General features: G+C 37.4%; 6 protein-coding genes across 8 annotated transcripts; 1 reads left to right on the plus strand and 5 right to left on the minus strand.

Annotated features, from left to right (window-relative positions):
• Window positions 1–817: 817 nt before the first annotated feature.
• On the minus strand, window positions 818–2,069 carry LOC106305084 (phosphoprotein ECPP44). Its single transcript, XM_013741462.1, has 2 exons — window positions 1,418–2,069; window positions 818–1,309 (listed from the first exon to the last, which is right to left on the minus strand). The coding sequence occupies exons 1-2, from the start codon at window positions 1,589–1,591 to the stop codon at window positions 1,001–1,003; spliced, it is 483 nt and encodes a 160-aa protein (XP_013596916.1). The 5' UTR covers window positions 1,592–2,069; the 3' UTR covers window positions 818–1,000.
• Window positions 2,070–5,047: 2,978 nt separating this feature from the next.
• On the plus strand, window positions 5,048–6,217 carry LOC106301354 (expansin-like A1). The gene is made up of 3 exons (XM_013737731.1): window positions 5,048–5,251; window positions 5,341–5,635; window positions 5,704–6,217. Exons 1-3 carry the CDS (start codon window positions 5,131–5,133, stop codon window positions 6,083–6,085), a joined length of 798 nt encoding a protein of 265 aa, XP_013593185.1. The 5' UTR covers window positions 5,048–5,130; the 3' UTR covers window positions 6,086–6,217.
• Window positions 6,218–6,293: 76 nt separating this feature from the next.
• On the minus strand, window positions 6,294–9,126 carry LOC106301353 (uncharacterized protein At1g04910). 3 transcript variants are annotated; one of them, XM_013737730.1, is made up of 10 exons: window positions 8,561–9,126; window positions 8,447–8,488; window positions 8,270–8,360; window positions 8,114–8,190; window positions 7,937–8,025; window positions 7,660–7,846; window positions 7,404–7,585; window positions 7,223–7,325; window positions 6,799–7,130; window positions 6,294–6,717 (listed from the first exon to the last, which is right to left on the minus strand). In XM_013737730.1, exons 1-10 carry the CDS (start codon window positions 8,777–8,779, stop codon window positions 6,384–6,386), a joined length of 1,656 nt encoding a protein of 551 aa, XP_013593184.1. In that variant the 5' UTR covers window positions 8,780–9,126; the 3' UTR covers window positions 6,294–6,383. The 3 variants fall into 3 exon arrangements, with proteins under 3 accessions (XP_013593184.1, XP_013593183.1, XP_013593182.1); XM_013737729.1 differs by having other exon boundaries at window positions 8,447–8,979; window positions 9,060–9,120; XM_013737728.1 differs by having other exon boundaries at window positions 8,447–9,126.
• A 2,012-nt stretch (window positions 9,127–11,138) lies between these two features.
• Window positions 11,139–13,705, minus strand: LOC106301552 (protein LAZ1). Its single transcript, XM_013737987.1, has 8 exons — window positions 13,349–13,705; window positions 13,205–13,261; window positions 13,007–13,115; window positions 12,747–12,934; window positions 12,578–12,666; window positions 12,177–12,438; window positions 11,812–12,063; window positions 11,139–11,714 (listed from the first exon to the last, which is right to left on the minus strand). The coding sequence occupies exons 1-8, from the start codon at window positions 13,496–13,498 to the stop codon at window positions 11,361–11,363; spliced, it is 1,461 nt and encodes a 486-aa protein (XP_013593441.1). The 5' UTR covers window positions 13,499–13,705; the 3' UTR covers window positions 11,139–11,360.
• A 249-nt stretch (window positions 13,706–13,954) lies between these two features.
• LOC106303497 lies at window positions 13,955–15,468 on the minus strand. Its single transcript, XM_013739750.1, has 4 exons — window positions 15,429–15,468; window positions 14,698–14,936; window positions 14,384–14,557; window positions 13,955–14,341 (listed from the first exon to the last, which is right to left on the minus strand). Exons 1-4 carry the CDS (start codon window positions 15,466–15,468, stop codon window positions 13,955–13,957), a joined length of 840 nt encoding a protein of 279 aa, XP_013595204.1.
• A 137-nt stretch (window positions 15,469–15,605) lies between these two features.
• On the minus strand, window positions 15,606–18,491 carry LOC106304515 (protein NLP3). The gene is given in 5 exon segments (XM_013740919.1): window positions 15,606–16,406; window positions 16,521–17,217; window positions 17,304–17,354; window positions 17,759–18,467; window positions 18,469–18,491. Coding segments are annotated over 5 exon segments (2,175 nt in total). The 3' UTR covers window positions 15,606–15,711.
• Window positions 18,492–19,445: the final 954 nt, after the last annotated feature.

Raw genomic sequence — 19,445 nt, forward strand, 5'->3', positions numbered from 1 at the left:
ATCCGGTTAGGTTTAAAAGTACATTGTAAAATTAAAGGTTTGGTCCGGTTGGACGACTTACTAGTAAGTCGTTTGTTGAATACTGTACATCAGACGACTTACTAGTAAGTCGTCCCAGACCCTAAATTTAACCCCTAAACTAAATTGACTAAATTAACTAACTAACCACGTTATAAACCCGTAGTTATACTTAAATAGTGTTTACTATACACATAAATAAACACACTTAGGTAAATTTTAAAGTTTTCAAAAAAACATTTATGCATTCCAAAATCTAACCCTAAGAACACATACAATACTACAACATATGTTGGCAAAACCTAAACCAAAGAATATCATGACTCACTACTTTCACTCATCTATGTTGAAAACAATTAACTTTTGTTATATCTTAATTTATATCTCTTAAAACATATGTTAATTACATGATTTCAATTTTTCGCTTATCAAAATATTTTTTACAAAAATTTTAAATTATTTCTAAGTAAAACTAGTTCAGATAAGTAGTCTGGACGACTTTCTGGTATGTCGTCTGGAAAATCGTCTGGACGACTTCCTGGAAAGTCGTCTGGACGACTTACTGGAAAGTCGTCTGGGCAGACGATTTACGGGGGTTAGAAACGTAAAAAAAATTCGGTTTTTTTGTTTGTTCACAAGGGGTTGGTTGTAATTTCAATAGCCTTTTAGGTTACTTTTGCATTTGTTTCAAGTTTGGGTTAACCTTTGTGTTTGAATTCAAGTTGTGAGTCATATTTGGCAATTTTCCCTTTTTTATTTACGCTAATTTATTATGATATTATAATTATACATAGACGATACAACAACCGATAATACTACCTGACTTAATGTTTATATTGATAATTATAATTGATTTCATATTAAAACCATTATGCATTTTTCTTAAACCTTTTAGTTTTGAGAATATTAGCCTGGAGACACATGAGGAGGTGGAGAATACAAAAAGATGAAGAATCATTTACCGAAAGTAAAAACACTCTAACTAAGTTTCCTTTTTCTTCTCATCATCGTCTTCGTGCTTAGTATGACTAGTAAGCTTCTTTTTAATCTTCTCTATACAGACTATACTCCCTTTCTCCTTCCCATCCTCATGTTCAGGCTGCTTGGCTTGGTCTTGACCTTTAGCTGCAGGAAGCTTCTCCTTGATCTTCTCCATAATGCCCTTCTTCTCCTCTGTTTCACACTGATCTACATCATCTTCCTTGTTGTGACAACACACCTTCTCCTTCTCCTTCTTCTTTTTCTTCTCCTTCACTTCCCCATTTTCACCGGATTCTTCATCACTTGTTGACTGCATAATGGATACATAAAATATAATTAACATCATCAAACAACAAGTGTTACATTAAAATTTATCATAGAGTTTCCAAGGTACAAATGTGTCTATAAGTTTACGTACAGAGCTGTGAATTCTTTCAGCGAGAGAAGGCTTCTCCTCTCCCTTGTTTTCCTTGGTCACATCGGAGGAAGATACATCTCCCGGTTTCTTCTTGAGAAATTCAAATATTCCACACCCTTTAGAAGCTGCAGAATCGGCTTCCTGCTGCTCACTAGCACGAGAATAATCCGCCATCTATTAATCACTACTCTGTTTGAATACTTAGCTTAGCAAGTTGATAAGTTACACATAGCCATGCAACAGTATTTATAGTAGCTCGACCTCATCAGTTCGTCCACTACTCCCTCTGCTATTTTATATGTTTATTTATAATTACAAGAGAATTAATACTAGTAATTAGAACTAGGTTCACGTTAAACATAGTACATTCTGAATACTCTGCGTTGCGCCGATCAATGGATGGACGGTGTGGGCGATCCACGGTATTCAATAAGAAGAGCAAAAAAGTAGTACATACAATGTTTAAATAATCTGTTGAGAAGTCACAACTGATTTTGAATGCTAATTGGAGTGGGCCGAACAAGACGATGGGCTTATATAGAAACAACGAGCATAAAAAGACTATTCTGATAATGCTCACCTGACTGGACTCCTTTACACTACTAAGCTTAGAAAACCCAGCTAGTTGATAGAGAATCTAGACAAATCTTAATCTTATATGCTGTGTATAACACCGACAATGAACACATAGAAGAAATGTGTTACAAAAAAAAAAAAAAAACACATAGAAGAAGATAGAGAGGGTAGAGTGTGAAGATATCTTCACATGTCGTAATCAATGCTGTTGCTGTGACAGACTTGTTATCACATGGATGTTTATCGATTACCAATCAATTGAATATCAAAGGTTTCGTGTTTTTTTTATCAACATTTTTTTTGGTTAAAATATTAAAATAAAATTAATCGAGTGTAAATGAGTGGCGTTCCGAGAACTTATAAAGGAAACACGAGAACAGCATTAGAGATTAGTAATAATACTAATGCTCTTACGTGTTCTAGACTTCTTAATTTGCTAGTAGAACAGCAGTAGAGACTTCTTATTTTTGTGGTTTAATAGATATAAATATAATAATATAGTATGCATAATCATATTGATTTATAAATAAAATGTGTATTTATAAAATAGATTAAGTTAAGATTTTATAAATTACAATTATTAAAAATGAATAAAGATATATATAAACATAAAGTATGTTATACATTATATTGTTCACAATAAATTATACATAAGATGGTATTATATTAAGATTTTATTTGTTGTACATTATATTGTTCACTATAAATTATACATAAGATGTATTTTTTGTTATATTTCCTTTCCTTCCTAAACTGATTTTCTTTATTATATAATCAAAATGCATCCTTAGCTATTAAATATGTTTTGTTTGTTGGTTCACGTTAAAAAAACCCACAAACAATGAATACATATATAGTATTCAAAAAATTGCTAAGCAATAACCAGTTGTTTCGTATAAAACCAGTATATTAATTATATAGACTTTTTGAAACTTAAACAAAGTCTAGGTGTTAATGAATAATCTGTTTATTTTAAATACCTTATATTTATATTACTTACTTTTAAAATGTATGTGTAATTTTAAATTACTTTGATGATATAAAAATAAGATATATTAAAATCTCAAACAAATTTGTGAATTTGCAATAGAAAAATATACATTTGTTTATCTATAAATTGAATGATGAAAGATAATATAATTAAATTAGTCATAATTTTTTATTATGTTACTTAATTTATTTAGTTGAGACCAATGTAGATATATTCAAATCAACTTAGACTAGTTTAAATAGATTTAGAGTTAGATAAATAGAAAATAGTTTCAGTGATAATCGATTTAGCAATTAGGTGATGCTTTGACCAAATTTTAAAATATTAGATGAATGTTAGTGCGCCAAAGGTAATCAACTACACAAGTTTATAAGTATATGTGTATAGGTTATGATATGAAACAAATTATGTATATACTAGTATGTTTTCCCGTGCTTAGGTAATCTTTCATTGTTTTTAATAAAATTGAAAATGTTATTTTTCATCTTCGTAAATAACAAAAACTTTTCTTTTAGTTCAACTTAAAAGTGTTGTGACGCAAAAAAATATTTATTTTACATAAATTGAAATTTGAACAATTATAAGAAAATATTTGATGATAACATGACATATTAGTATATTTATTAATGATGTATAGTAAAAGAAACATTGCATAATTTAGATATTATACTTGTTTGATCAAAATTTGAGATAGTATAATAAATTTTATGTGCAAAGATATTCAGTTGTCGACAAAAAAAAATGTAAACATATTTACTTTGTTTTAGTCGAGCAGTTTTGGTTGGAAGAAGAAAGTCATCGTTGCGTGAAGATGGTAACATTGGTTTTTCTGCAAAACTAAACTAACATAAATTCAAAAATGCACATAATAAAATAATTAAATGCTGAGACATAAAGCTAACTCATTTGCTAATAACAATAATGTGAACTTGTTTTTTCAAAAAATAATATGAACTTGTCTCGAATACGCCACTTACCAATGTATACCGGCAAATTTATGTAGATCAACTGTAAGGTTCGCTTCATCTTTTGCAAAATCATTTTGTACAAATTGTTTTCCTAACTTCAAAAACTTTATAGCTAGCAACTATTAGATTGAAGGATAGTTTTTATTAAGAAAAGAAAAGAGAAGAGAAGAGAATAGGAGGACGAAAACATCTTTGTTATTTTGTGGAAGAAGTAAACAGCTTGAAGTTTTTGTTTTGCAGAACTTATTCATTTAAAGTTGATGTAACGGAGGAGATGGTGGAGATCATGGATGTACGTTGAGACTGATACAAATAAATTTGCTTCTTCATATTTTAAAGTGGGGAAGAAATAAACTGTTTTTGTTTTTCAACGAAAACTGTTTTGTTTTGATTGTTATTTTTTCAGTAACCGTTTTTGTTTTGAAATGTTTTTAATCAGGTGGCGAAACAGGATTGGTCGGGCGACTTGCGCTTTAGTATATAAGGGATTTGGTTAGATGCTGATTAAGCGGAAGATAATAAATGCTGACTAAAGAGAGATCATCAATTATTCAAATCTAACCAATAGTTAATCGAAAAGGGCGAATCTGAGGAGTTTACCGAATGGTATATTTTGTAAGAAATTTGAATTGTTGTTTATACTACCATTAAAGAAGTGAATAAAATAGAGTGACTTGCTTGGTGTTTGACAAAAGAAAAAGAACAGGAAGCCGACATGTACGAGGCCCGAGGAAGAGAAGAGACACAGCTGTGGTGCAAAGAGTCGGTGCAGTACCACGTCATCTACCCATATTCACACTGGGAATAGTTCTTTTATTCTTTTTATACGGAAAACAAAACAAAATTAACTCTGAACTCTTTGGAGATGAAAGATGTCGATGTCGATGTCGATGTCGATGGAATCAGAATTAAATTCCACAAACCGCGTACCTTTTTCTCGAGTTGTGGAGTGGAGGATTGTAGTGCGTAGACCAGCCAGCCAGCTGCCTCCATCTAATCTAGTGGACCTAGCTATATGTATGGAACCATGACGTGTATAGAGATGCTGAGCTGGCACACACTCCTTTCTTCACTATTTATTCACAAACTCCTTCTTCTGTCTATCTATCACTCACATTCGTATTAGGTTTTGTTGCCTTTTTCTCTCTTCGTAAGCAAACTACAAAAATAAAATAAAAATGGGAAGCTGCTTTCTCGTCGTCTTCGTCGTTTTACTCTTCTCCTCCTCCGTTAACGCCTGCGACCGATGCCTTCACCGTTCTAAGGCTGCTTATTTCTCCTCTGCCTCTGTTCTCTCCTGTATTCATTCATCTCTCTCTCTTTCTCTCCACTTATTTTTGATATTATTTTCTCTCATATCTGTCTTTCTTCTACGTACTGCTTTTCAGCCGGAGCTTGCTCCTACGGTTCAATGGCTACGGGTTTCTTTGCCGGTCACATAGCCGCTGCCGTGCCTTCCATCTACAAAGACGGCGCCGGCTGCGGAGCTTGCTTCCAGGTCAGATGCACCAACCCTTCTCTTTGCAGCACCAAAGGAACCGCGGTGATGGTCACCGACCTGAACATGAGCAACCAAACCGATCTCCTCCTAAGCAGCAGAGCCTTCAGGGCTATGGCTAAGCCGGTTCTTGGCGCCGACAGAGATCTTCTTAGACAAGGCATTGTGGACGTTCAATACCAGAGGTTCCAAACAAACCATCCTTTTTTTTCAATATATGTTTTGCTATAATAATAACAAAGATTGAAAACAGAGTCCCTTGCGATTACGGAAACAAGAAGATGATGAATGTGAGAGTTGAAGAAGCAAGCAAGAAGCCAAACTACTTGGCAATAAAGCTCTTGTACCAAGGAGGCCAAACCGAAGTCGTAGCCATCGACATTGCTCAGGTTGGTTCCTCCCACTGGAGTTACATGACCAGAAGCCGCGGAGCCGTCTGGGTCACGGACAAAGTACCAACCGGACCTCTTCAGTTCAGGTTCGTGGTGACTGCTGGCTTCGACGGCAAAATGCTCTGGTCTCCGAGAGTTCTTCCGGCCAACTGGGAAGCCGGCAAGATCTACGACGCCGGCGTTCAGATCACCGACATTGCTCAGGAAGGTTGTGATCCATGCGACGATCACATCTGGAACTGATTTACTACTTACTTCCTTAGAGCCCTCCTCATGTGTAATCTCAGTCATTCACTATTATTTCATTAACTGCAATTAATGTTATTTTCTTCTTTTCTGAAATAACAAGAGAACTAAGAAAGATTAAAAGATGGATTATACATATATATATGTACAAAAGAGGTCTATATATGTACACAGGACCACCTTTCTTTCTACTCGTAACCCTTCAAATGACATTACATTTTTGTGTTTTGGAAAAGAATGCTGATTCTTGCAAATAAAGAGCACAAAAAAAAAAAAAAAAAAAAGAGAAGAACGATTAGTTCTCATGGTCAACTTCTGATTGATGATCCAAACCGCTTCTAGTGGCCATGGGGACATTGCCAATGTCCGAGTACTCCCATGGCCATGAGTCATGCTCGTCCTCTTTTAGTTGTTCATTGGCCTTCTTCTTTCGACAAATGCAGGAGGTCGGGTTCTCATGGAACTCTCCCTCTCCTGCTTTCATTTCATCTGGCTCCCCCATGAACCCGGTTTGGTATTTCCGGACCTTGGTAGAGAACTCATCCCATGTCATGTTGTGTCTGTTTGCGAAGATTTTGTGGAGTTTCTTGGCGTTTGGACGGATGGTCACTTTGTGTCCCATGTATCTCCTGCTCATTATTACTATTTTATTTTTTTTGAAAATTTATTAGACAAGAGAGTGTGAAAAGAGTGATGTCAAGTATGCATACCTTCTTCCAGCTAAGATTCTAGCCATGTTGCCGTTGTTGTTGGTGACAAATGCGTCGCTCTCATCACAGACGATGAAGTCAAGAGCTGCCATGCGTGATGAGAAGCGCGCAAAAGGAGCTAGCTCTTTCTTGGAGGTCAATGTCTCCTTTGTATGGAGATTTGGAAACAGAGCTCTCAATGGTGCTAGTGTAGCATCCCCTCCGTATACCTCGCCTGATGCAACGTACAAGTGAACTTCTCTTCCAAAACCTAAGCCCCTGAGCATCAGACCGATCTCCTCTGGAGTCAGGGGACATCTCCCGTGCTCCCGTACCTTGTCAGGGTTTGCCGCCTACACATTACATTGCAAAAGAATTTAGTGTTTGATGTATGAAAGAGTTGTTGTTATCCATATGGAAATCAAAGTAAGCAATTCTTTCTCACGTGTAAAGTTTTCCACCTTCTTCTCATAGCTCCCAGTTCAAGTCTCTCTTTCTGACCTCCCCCGTAATAGCATCCGGAGAAGGCCAGCATATCAGGTTCAAACCTAGAACCAACATCTGATTAGCCATATTCTTTTTTTTTTTTTTTTTTCAAAAAAAAAAGAGTTCCTTATTTGTGGTACCTGAGATGAAGGGCAACAAAGTGTTTGGCTTTGGTTCTCATCCGGTCAACCAGAATTTGGCCCATCTTGTTGATAGTCTGCGTATATCTAACCGCATGGTAGTTCACTCTACACCTCAGCTTCTGTAGCTCTGTATCCAGCTGGTTAGCCAGCCTGTAATCGAATTTAGAGAGTTGTACAACCTGCAATATCAGAGAGTTGATCATGAGCATACTCAAAGAGGCAGACTTGGTAAATTTTGGAGTAGAAAACTGACATGCTTCTTCTTAAGAAGGGGCAAAACACGCTGCAGGTAGCAAGAGGGTGTGCACTTCCTGGGAACACGAATGGACTGTAGGCCAATGAGTCTTGACTCTTCTCCTTTAGGAAGCTCCTTGATGATCTTGACATCTTTGGAGAGATGCGAAATGAACCAATCAGCGTCAAATATTTCTTCGAAGTTGCTGCACCAAAAGAAGTTATGTGTGTGGTGTTAGAAAGAAGCAAGAAAACAATGTTCAATCTCCTTCAAATAGAGAGGGGCAGAAGAGGACCTGATGTCCTTCCAGTATGAGTTTTGGTCCAGTTTAGGGATCACAAGAGTGGCATTTAGGATGTAAGCCGCAACCACAGCGTCTATTATCTGCATTCAAAAAAGAAGGTCAGAGAAAGAAACCACCTCTCCCAGCAGGTTAATAATAATATGAGTTCACAAGAAGAAACTCACTCACCCCTGTTCGTTGTTGGTTTAACCCTCCGCTTGTAGCGATCAGTAAATATCGACCTGTCTGGCTCGTCTTATCCAAAACTGCAGCCACCCATTGCAATAATCATCAGCTGATTCAAACAGTGGAAAAGTGTTTTTAAGGGTACGCCGCGTTACGTACCTTGAAAGGTGCCACTGGCATTGCTGCAGCCATAGTAGGAGTTGGACAATTTCGAGCTCCATAAGTGGCGATCCGATCTTCCGCCATTTTCCTGACATTACCAAAATAATGATCATCATCATGTCTTTATTAAAAAAAAGTTTTCGGTAATGTATCAATGCTAAGGGCTATACGTACGGGTACAAGAAGCTTGGATTCCACGGCAACTTGATTCTTCCTCTGAAAACAAAACAGAGAATTGAAATTACTGAAGAAGGATATATTAAGTTGTTGAAATGAAGGTAAACGTACGCCTAGTGGTGAGCGATGGATCACAGGAGGGAAGGAAAGTGAGAAGAGGAGGAGGAGGAGGAGACAGCCGGAGAAGGCAGATACCAGAGGAAATAGACGGTGACGGCGGCGAAGGAGTAGCAGCAACTGATGTCGGATTCCGGCCATGGCCAGCTTTTTCTTGTCAGGTTCTGCGCCATAATTATCCCTTTTCTTCATCTTCATATTTAAAGACGCCATTAATTGTGTAACATACACAATTACACAGGAGAGAGAGAGAGAGAGAGGGAGGGAGGCTACAAAGAATAAGAAGAAAACAAGAGAAATGGAAAGGAGAGTGTGCAAAACGAGGAGGCTGAGGAGGAAGAAGACGTCATTTTTTTTACAGAATTGGCGTTGTTAAGGCAGAGCAAAAGTTGGTTGCCGAGACGAACTCCAAACTAATCTCCAACAAATAAACACTCAAACTTTTTAATTTTTTTTCAAAACTCTTTATTCGTATGTGTCTTTAGCAACTTACCGAATCTCCCGCTTTGTTATGTCTGTAACTTATATCGTTATTTTTTTTAATTGGTTAGCTGTTTGATGATTCATTACATTCTTATCTCCCAATCTATTCAGTTGAAATTGTCGTACCTTTTTTCTATTCCAAAATTAGACTTATCTTGTGAATTTTTCTTTTATTTTTAAAATCCAACTAGTTCAAAATTTATAAATTAAATAAACAAAATCTAATATCAGAAAGTTGTCTTTTGAGTATATATCTCAAATACATGAAGGCATGTAATGATTAAAGAAAACAGAAAAGAAGAATTCTTTGTGGATGGAGTATAATACTATTTGAAAAAAATCAACTTGCTATCTATATTAACAATAATAAACTGAATTGAAGCATGATTACATGAAGAGAGAATCACCAGATGGAAAGTCTACGAAGTAAAGTTTGAAGAAGGAGAAGGAGAAGCAGTCCTCGACCCGGAACAGATAGAAAATGATTTATTATGCTGAAGTAGAAAACGTTCCAGTTGTTCTTTAATTGTCATATGTCTAGTTAAAAATGAGAAGTTTGATCAGATGCTAAATTTTGGCAAAACATAAACTATCAGAAAATGATTTGCAGTGTGTTTGATGAATAGATAGTTTATTCTATCAAAATAGATTGATTAAAAAAAATTACTGTATAAAAATCTATTGTTAGATTAATTCATTAATAATTTTTATCTTATTAAAACATGAAAATTATTTAAAAATAATTTTATCTTTCAATGGTATGTACAAAAAATGTCACTCATTATTTAATAATAATAATTATATCTAGAACTCTTAAAAGAATATGTCATTCAGATTTTGAGACCAATTAAATTAATGTTAATACACCTTTTCTTAATGAACTATGACTTAGCCAAATCCATACATGATTTTTCAATTTAGTCTAATCATAATTATCATATTTTCTGGTTTAGATGATTTTGACACCTTACCATCAGTTCAATCTTTCATGGTCCATACCAAATGCAACCATATTAGAACTATGAGACATTTTATAAAATATTCAGTCTGTCTATAACTTACCCATAACCATAAGCAACCGGTTTTAGTTTTCGAAACCATTTTATTTCCGATTTACTTTATCATATATGAATATATATATATATAGAATGTAACATGTTTATAAGTACTGAAATCATTATACATCAATTCAATCGTGGATAATATAAACAATATTATTATATATATCGCATATTATAAATTTACTGTCATGACTTGAGTTATAATTGTTGTTAGAATGGAACTTTTTTCTTTTTTTTATTCAGAAAAAGTTTTCTAGTGGAAATTTAAGTATGGATTTCAAAATAGATTAACTGCAATTCATGAAAGAAGTTCTCTAAAGGGGAACAATGGATAAAAAACATTATTCTGATTGTTAAAACATAGTTAACAGATAGTAAAGATAAGGTCCAATAACCAATATGATTGAAACGTGAGATCACTAATTCCAAACTGCTCAAATAAATGTTTCTTTCCTTTTGAGTCTTCAAAATATCTTCCCTCAATTATTTTTAAAACTGATTTTGCTAACAAAATGTGACAAAACTGATTATAAAATATACTTATATAATTTAGTTATTTATTTGGATAACTAATCAAAACGACTTACATAAATCAATATTATTTAATTAATAATACGTTTTTGATATATAATGTAGTCTCAAAATTCTTGGAATCTATATTTCTAAAAATGATTTTGATAACAGGCCGAAACAAAATTTGTTATAAATATATTTCAAAAACTAATTTATCTCCTATATAACACCAAACCTTAAAAATACATATAAACCTTCACTATAAAAACATAAAAAGATAGATTAGTCAAATATAAATATTAACCACATTATAAAGAACACAGAACTTTAACAAAACAAAAACTAATTATTTCATATGAATTTAAATTTACTAATAAAAACGAAATAGTTACTATTAATGTGGAAGAATTGTCACTGGTGGTTCATGCATACAAGTCGCAAGGCACTTATTAGTCTCCTGTATTCTTGTTTATTTTGCGGCCAAAGCTTTTGTTGTTAACTCTGTTTCTTTGTGATAGCAGGGAAGATGGATTCTATTATGACATCAGTTTGTTAGAAAGACAAAGCGAGCATGAAGGTTTATTCTTCTGTTTGGAATAAGAAATCATGCCTCATGTTATGTATCTTCAACTCTGTACATAAAATATATTCAATATGTAACGGCTTCTTGGTGATCTGCAAAACACCTGGGCGTTAAGGAAAAAAATGTAGAATGGTCTCTCTCCTTGAATGTTTAGTTAATCCTTTGTGATCCATCTACGGCCCCTTACTTCAAATCCACTATAAGCTTGATCACTACTGCTCTCTCCCCCGCTTTCCGCGCTTGTGTACCCTGATTTGCGTCGGTGCTTTTTGGTCCTTGTAACTCCGCTATCACTAAAACTCCCATTTAAAAGCGGATCATCGATCCCGCGAATCACTCGCCGACTAGATGATGATGACATGCAACTGTCATCCTTAACTCTTCTCTTGTCCTTGTCGTGTTTCTTGATGTTCTGGGAGATCTTGTGCAGTTTCTCATTAAACTTTGTGATACTCTTCTCCATAGGCTCGACTGCTTGAGTCACTGTGAACCTGACGTCTTTCACAATCTACAAACATATATATATATATATATATCTTTGTGATCAGAAGGTCGATAAATCATTTTATATTTTGGATGTAAAAGAATAACAAAGGAAGACTCACGTATTCACCACCACCAACGAAAACATCTCTCATGCTTTCTTTGATGGTCATACCACTTCTGATATCAACGTTAGGATGTGGAAGGCGGACCTTCGTTGGTCTCTCACTGTCCCTAATCTCATCGGGATCAATAGGACAGTCCACGGATGCATAGTCCCCGAGAACTGATACAGATCCAGTAAAGCGATCTCCCATTAGACCGTAAGGTTTTGCTGGGAATACATACAGGTGAACAACCGAAGCAATACCCATCTGCGTTGGACCAACACAAACTTTGATTCATGTCAAGATAGAAAAACAGACAAGACTCCACAAACTGGAATTGTTTTTGAGCACTCGTACATAAATGATGGAAAGAGAAGGACCTCAATGCAAATGATGAAATCTTGAACACTAGTCTTCAACTGCAAGCTCTGTGCAATGGAACTTTTGAACAAACCGAGGGAAGAGAGAAGAGCAATGGCAACACCTTGCCACCAAGTCAAAAACACGATTGACTTGAATGTTAGAAACTTGGCAAGCGGATTTATGTGGGCCAGCTCATCTTTTGTTGCAGCATAGAACTGAACCAGACAGTATAATGCCCATGACTGGCTAAAATTTAGAACAACTGCCAAGTAAGGGTACCTACAATAAAAAAAAAAAAAAACAGGCAAAACAGTAAGATGCCTTCATCAAAGATGAAACATGATTCTTCATTGTTATAGCAATGTGGTTTGTCAAAAAAAAAAAAAAAAAAAAAAGAAAGAAGAAGCCTCAGACGTACCCACAATCCCATTTAAACTCTCCTTCACAGTAGACACCGAAGGCTTCAAGAATGAGGGCAGTGAGGGCAGTGAGAGACTTTATAATCATCTGCCAAAGGAGAGGAATAGTAAAGAAAAGAGATGTAGGAAGGAGGATGGGAAGGTTAGTAGTAGTGGGAAAGTACATACATATTGAACAATACCAAACTTAACAACTTGATAGAACCAGTGACTGAGCCTCCAGGGTTTTAAGAAAAGATTCATAGGGAAAGGATGTTTAATAGTTCCCTTATCATCATTGTGATCTAGTAAGAGGGGAGTCTTAAAGCTCTTGCGGCCTTGTCGCTGCATAAACTCAATGGTCCTATCTTCCCCACCTGGTAAAAAGACAACAAGTTTGGGAATGAAAGAAGAAAGGGAAAAGAAAGGAGGGATAGGGATAGGGGTACCTAAGCAGGCAACAAGGTAGCGACCAAAACAGTACATGGCAAAGGATTCATAGCAGTCACGTAGAATGCCGCAATCAACGCTGATGGATGGGTTGACAAGTGATGCAAACTGTTGAATCCATAGATTAGCTTAGTAGAACAAAAGAAAGGAAATTAAGAATCTAATAATAATAATAAGACAGACATTAATTCACTCACAGACTCAATTGAATAGCAAGGGACCATCAGGATGACTCCGATCAAAAACATTTGCTCCTGAGAGACAGAGAGAGGGTTTAATTAAAACAAATGAAAAATAGAAATAACAAGAAGAATGAAGAAGAGAGAAGAAAAAGTGGGAACCTCAGGGTTCTTGTAAGTAGAAAGGTGATCGAAGACAAGATAGAAGGAAAGGGAGAGGGTGAGAATCAAAAAAGCACCCGCCATAAAGCTTGCCCAAGCCGGAGCCGAGTAAGTTAGGAGGAGGAGATGGTAATACATTGAAATATCCATCAATCACCCTAATTGAGTTCAACTACCACCACCATATGGATATGAGCTACCTCGATGCTAACATCAAGATTAGAATCGAATTGACCTGCTGCTGCTGCTGCTTAATCGATCTCCGCCTGTAATTTTTGATCTGAACAAAAGATGGGAGAAAAGCAGCGAGACTACCTAATGGCGAAACGCAAATCAATCAACAAGGAATTTGATCAGAGCGAAAGACAAAAGGAGGTACCTTTTTCATCTTACGACGAAATGGTCAAAACACGGCACGCATTTCTAGCATTAAAAATACTAAAACGGCACGCATTTCTGATACGACATGATCATCCTAGTTCCTCCCATTCTCATTTTTTTGCCACCCAAATAACTGCTTTTATATTTTGCTTTCTTTTGTTCTACTAAGCTTGTCTTGTGTGCATTTACTTTTTTTTTTTTTGATCAAACCAACTTGTATTAAATTTAGAAGAGTTTACGCTCCATGAAAGGAGAGTACAACAAAGCTACAAAGAGCCCAATGGAATACGAAACAGATAAACCTAAGATAGAATGAAAATACAAATCACAACAAGTAAACATTAGAAATCGCATCACAACGGTTTCATGAGTTTCTTGAACGATTGCATCTCGGGTAACTCTGAGAGTCACAACCACTGCACTAAAGGCAGGGAAGAGCGTTAGCCGGGAGGAGAATCCTTGCAATACCAGCCACACATGTTCATCCAATTCACTCCATACATGAGGAAATATTGGGAAAAGAGACTGCTCCAAACAGGAGCCAAGCGGACAATCAATACCCGCCATAACCATATTCACCAAGCAACAAATCACAATGATTGTCTCTTTCAACTGCCACCAAGAAGAGAAACACACAGACACTGCACCACAAACCAGGTTGAATACAATAATAGGACTGCATACTGCAGTAGAGAGTTGCATCAACGCAACATAAAAACCACTAAGAGGCACAAAGATATAACCAAAGGACACTGAGTCCATCAGTACACTACCAAATAAAGCCAGAAACCACAAATCCAAAGTCACCCACACATCTAGCATTGCATCCTTTCCAAAAGAATAGGAGTAAACAGAGAGTAAGGAGCTAAGGTGGACCTGGACGTCTATAAGCGGATTGATAAAATGAAAGTTGGAATAAGAGCCGGGAGAAGACCCATTCCGAACTGACAAAGATACAACCTGTATACCACAGGAGAAGAACGCCAGTTGACAAAGATGGTGTCACCAGTGAACACAAGAACAACACCATCATCACTGAGCTTACTTGAAACCCTTGAAAAATTAAACATCAGATCTAGGACTTGAGTAGCTTGTGGAGAAGGGCTGGAGGAAGTGAAAAGAACGAGGCTGACGGAGACGTCCGGTGGGTCTGGAGGTTCTGGTGGCTTGACGGGAGGAGTTTCAATCGGAAGATGCTTGTTCCGCGCTGGATTTGCACCATCATGTCCATAGAGAGGAACATGGCTGTTTCAGAGAGAGGAGGAAAGAACGTCGTGGTTGGAGCAAGGAAAATCCATCGAAACGGCGCCTTGGGATGCGGGTTCGAGAGAGTTTCTCTCTAGGGCATCAAATACCGAATGTGTGTGCATTTTCTTAAAAATGGCTAACGTCTTGGTTAGTCTAATTGGTTTGGTTGTCAAATTTTGTAATGACTACATACATGATTGTGATGTTGTTGGGGGATCCGATCCATCACACTCACAAAACTTGTTCAAGTCCACTCCTCGTGCTTTGCTTCGAGATATTTTTGCTAAGGAAGGACGAGCCCCAAATCCATTGCCTTCATTTGCTTGCAATTCAAATGGTATATATATATATATATATATATATATATATATTTTAACTTACTTCCAAATGTACTTGGCTTTGGTTATAATCGGCAATTAATCTTTGCATGGGCTTACCTCTAAAAGTTAACCATGGACGACTAGGGCCAAGACCATATCATCTTTAGCCATTTTTGAGAGTTAGTATCTAATGAGTTCTTGTTGTGGGTTTCAGGTCATGGTTCTGTACTTCATGTTTTTCACAAAATCATAAAATATAGCTCCTTCAAAGAAAGCTAGTATATATATAGAGCAACAGCCACCCAGAAGATTACAAGATGCCAATAACTAATTAATACATTCAGATCAAACAGAAAAAAAAGATTGACAAACCAAGCCAATGTAATTAGATGGAATTGGCCTTAAGACAAAAAATCAAAGCAAGGAAGAGACAGATATTCTGACGGTCTCTTTATAAAGAGAGGACTTGTAGATTTGTATGCACTCCTCAAGATCAGCGTCGCACGTCAACAGAACCCATTCTTCATCATCGTCCATATACTTGAGACTGAAGTTACTTGTCAAAGCATCACCATCCATCCCAAACCCCTTTGCGATCTCTCTTCTAAGGTCTGCGATTCCCCAGTGGTGTTTCAACCTCATTCTCATCTTGGCATCACCAAACATGGCATTCACTTTCATTCCGTCGTCCTTTGCTTTCCTTGCGGATGGCAATGGGGGTAGGGATGACGTGGCACGTACGGGCCTCTGCTCATCCTTCATCAGGCTGCTGCTTAAGGTAAGAAGTACTTGAGATGATGGTTTGTGGAAGCCACCACCTAGTTGTTTCTCTTCGGAGGAGCAACATGTGCTCGAACCTGATGAAGAAGAAGAAGAAGAAGGCGGCGGTGACTTTGCGACACTTTTGGTAGGATCAAGCTGCAAAGGAGACTGGAGTTGAGGGAAGCTTGAGTAGAAGGAGGCAAGATGGTGAGAGCCTTGAACTCCTTCAACAGAGTCCATCACCACCTGCAGTTTCCGAAGAGAGTGCCCCACTTTCTTGATCTTCCTCGATGGCCACCTTGAGATTCCGTGTTGTCTGCAGATCCTCTTCAAGGTCGTCGGACATACTACCAATAATAATAATAAACTATTTTTAATACAATCATAGGTTTCATATATATATATATATATATATAGGAAGGAGGAATTAGGAGCATATATATATATATATATATATATACCACCAATGTTTTTAGCGGCGTCCTTGAGGCTGCCAGCAAAGTGTTGTCTGAGAATATCTAAAGTGATATCCTTTTCATCCCTTCTTTTCCGCTTTCTGCTTTCCAAATAAGAAGAAGAAGAAGAAGAGAAAGAAGGTTCTCTCATCTCCCAAGAGACAGACACATCTTTTCCCTTACCCTTGCGTGACATGCACTCTGCTACAAGCTGTTCGCTAGCCGTGACTTCTTCTGCGAGCTGGTCGTCGTCTACCATCAGATGAGGTGAGCTCTGGAAGCGTAGGCTGAGTTGGGTGGCGATCCTCGGCCTCTGATTAATAAGACAGTAGTCTCTGGGGAAGAAGAACTCAATAACAAATTGGACGTTGCGGCTGCATCTGGTCAGGAGAGGGATGGCAAGAGCAGCGTGGAGGTCGAACATCTTAGCGTAGTGGGAGAGGATTGCCACATCTTTTGCGAAATACTGTTTCTTGGTGGCAAAGGCTCTTCCAGCGATTCCTTCCTTGGCAAGAAGATGGTGCTCCGAGCAGGCGTCCAGGAAGCTGTGACTGTTCTGGTCAGAGGGGTAACAGGCAGAGACTATCGCAGAAAGGCACGAGTCTTGTTGGTGTCCCCACGTAATAGCTAGCGGGAGTCCGTATGAGATGCAGATGCCTTTGAGAATCGAGGCCACCTCTCGGTGAAGGTCGTCGGTGTGGGGCTGTGGAGGAAGTGGAAAGGGCACCATATATATATAATTAAAGAGAGTGCAAAAAGAAAGAAACGTAAACTTAATAAGAGACAGACCTTGAGAGAGGTTGGGACGATGGAGGTTTCTGAACTCCGGAGATCAAAGGCCTGCCAAGAAATTAATTATGATTGTGAGTAAATTAGAAGAGTGTTTATATATATATATATATATAAAAGCAAACGAATGTTGTAACCATTGAAGCTCTTCAAAGGTTGCTTACGTCAACAAAACAAATCATATTAATGCATTAAGACATTGGGAGCGAGTCAATGCTGAGCAGTGTTCCAACAGTGCAGTGACAAGAATATTGCCAAGTAACTATATGTATGTATATCTTTTTGATGTATATATATATATATATATATATGTCTCAATCAGACTAACTTGTTTTCTTGAGTTTATTATTTAACCCCCACTAATTAATATTCCATCAATCATCATCAATTTATGTTCCAATCTTTACAAGCATCAAAATTTGGTATTTAAAGTCTTCCAGTGATCCATCCTATACCTGAAGGGCATGGCGGATGGTTTGAAGTTGGGAGCCATACTCCAAGCTGGGGTGAGTGGTGATCATCTCCAACACCCCCATGCAGGTTCCAGAAGGCCCTTGGAAGAGTGGAAGAGCGAGGGAAGCTCGAACCTGGTACCTGTGGGCGTATCCGATGCGAAGGTACTCCTCACTCCTGAAGAAGCGAACATCTGGAGTCCACTCAGGCATCCTATTCAGGAACACACCCCCAGGGAGTCCCACCAGCTGGTCAGACCCAACCTCTGCTGCAAAGCTGTAGCCTGCTGAGATGTCTCCGTAGAGGGCCAAGCTCTGGCTCTGGCTCTGGCTCTGGGAGAAGAGGTTGAGCGAGTAAGGCTGCTCTTCCGTGCTTAGCACTCTTCTCCTCCCTCTCTCCACAGGAACCCACAGCTGAATCAGCAACTCCTTCTCTCCTCCCATCACCTCTTGCAGGTGCCCCATGGCGCAAGTAACTCTCTCCTTCAACCCTAATGATGACCATAACGATACCTTCTCCTCTTCTCACCTGCACTCCTCCCACAAGAGTTGGTCCATAAAGTTGTCAGGGAAATCCACCACGCCTGAGTTGTTGCTTTCTTCCATTTGCATGAGCATATATGCCCCGATATTTACAGACAAAAGATAAATAACTAAGATATGATGAACCAAACTGCGACAAATAAAGTTAGTTAACCAGGATTGGGTATAAGAGGGATGATATTGATGCAAGCATGCGGTGTTTGATAGGCTCTTTTGTTGTTGTTCAATATCAGACGCCAATAGCTCCCCCCCCTTTTATTGATTAAAAATTACTAAAAGGAAGAAATTAATTTTATAAGAGAGCTGCCAAAATGAGATAAGTCAGCAGCTAAATAAAAACCCAATTTGCTCACAAGGTCAAACCCCTTCTTAATTATAATTATGTGAGCCGACCTCATCACATGTATCATTTGAATCTTTACTAATCCATATCCCAAGTATATTATCAAAAATAGATAGACATAGAGAAAGATAATCTTTGTTTGCTTGAAAGAATCAAACACAGCTGCCAGAGTAGAAGATGGATGTTAGGAATCTCTTGGTTGTGACCGTGTAGAATCTCTTCCATATTTTATCACATTTCTTCTTTTACTATTCAAATGACCAACCCGAGTCTCCTGAATCTCTGACGGTTGGGTTTTCCAATGCAGTAGTCAAGACTTCCTTCCAAGTGTATCTTATCAATCAACGCACTCGATCGACTCCAATATGTACTTTCCTACACCTTTATCAATTGTTTCCGGATTAAAGCAACAAAAGATATATGACTTAGATAAATAAATATATACCTGAAAGATTCTAAAAGGGGTGTCATGTCATAATTGAATATATTTTATTTTGAAAATTATTGATCCAGGTGAGCATATATCATCAAGAGTCCAAAAGCTTTTGCTTGAAATTTATTTTCGGTCTAAAGTTTGGTTGAAATTTTATTGGCTTCTTGTGTGTTTTAAATTAATCCGTCGTCTCTCGCTACTTTAGTTACATCATAAGTAGTAAACATTTGTACCGAGAAACACAGTTGAATATATTTCAAGAAACGATCGTCTTAACATGATCGTTCAAATGTGCTGGTTTCTGGTTTTATCTTGTTGGGAAAAGTTGGATTCTTTGCTAGGTGAATAGCACTTTGGTTGTCACATAGCAT

Source organism: Brassica oleracea, chromosome C7 (assembly GCF_000695525.1).
Source record: "Brassica oleracea var. oleracea cultivar TO1000 chromosome C7, BOL, whole genome shotgun sequence".
Classification (NCBI taxonomy): Eukaryota; Viridiplantae; Streptophyta; class Magnoliopsida; order Brassicales; family Brassicaceae; genus Brassica; species Brassica oleracea.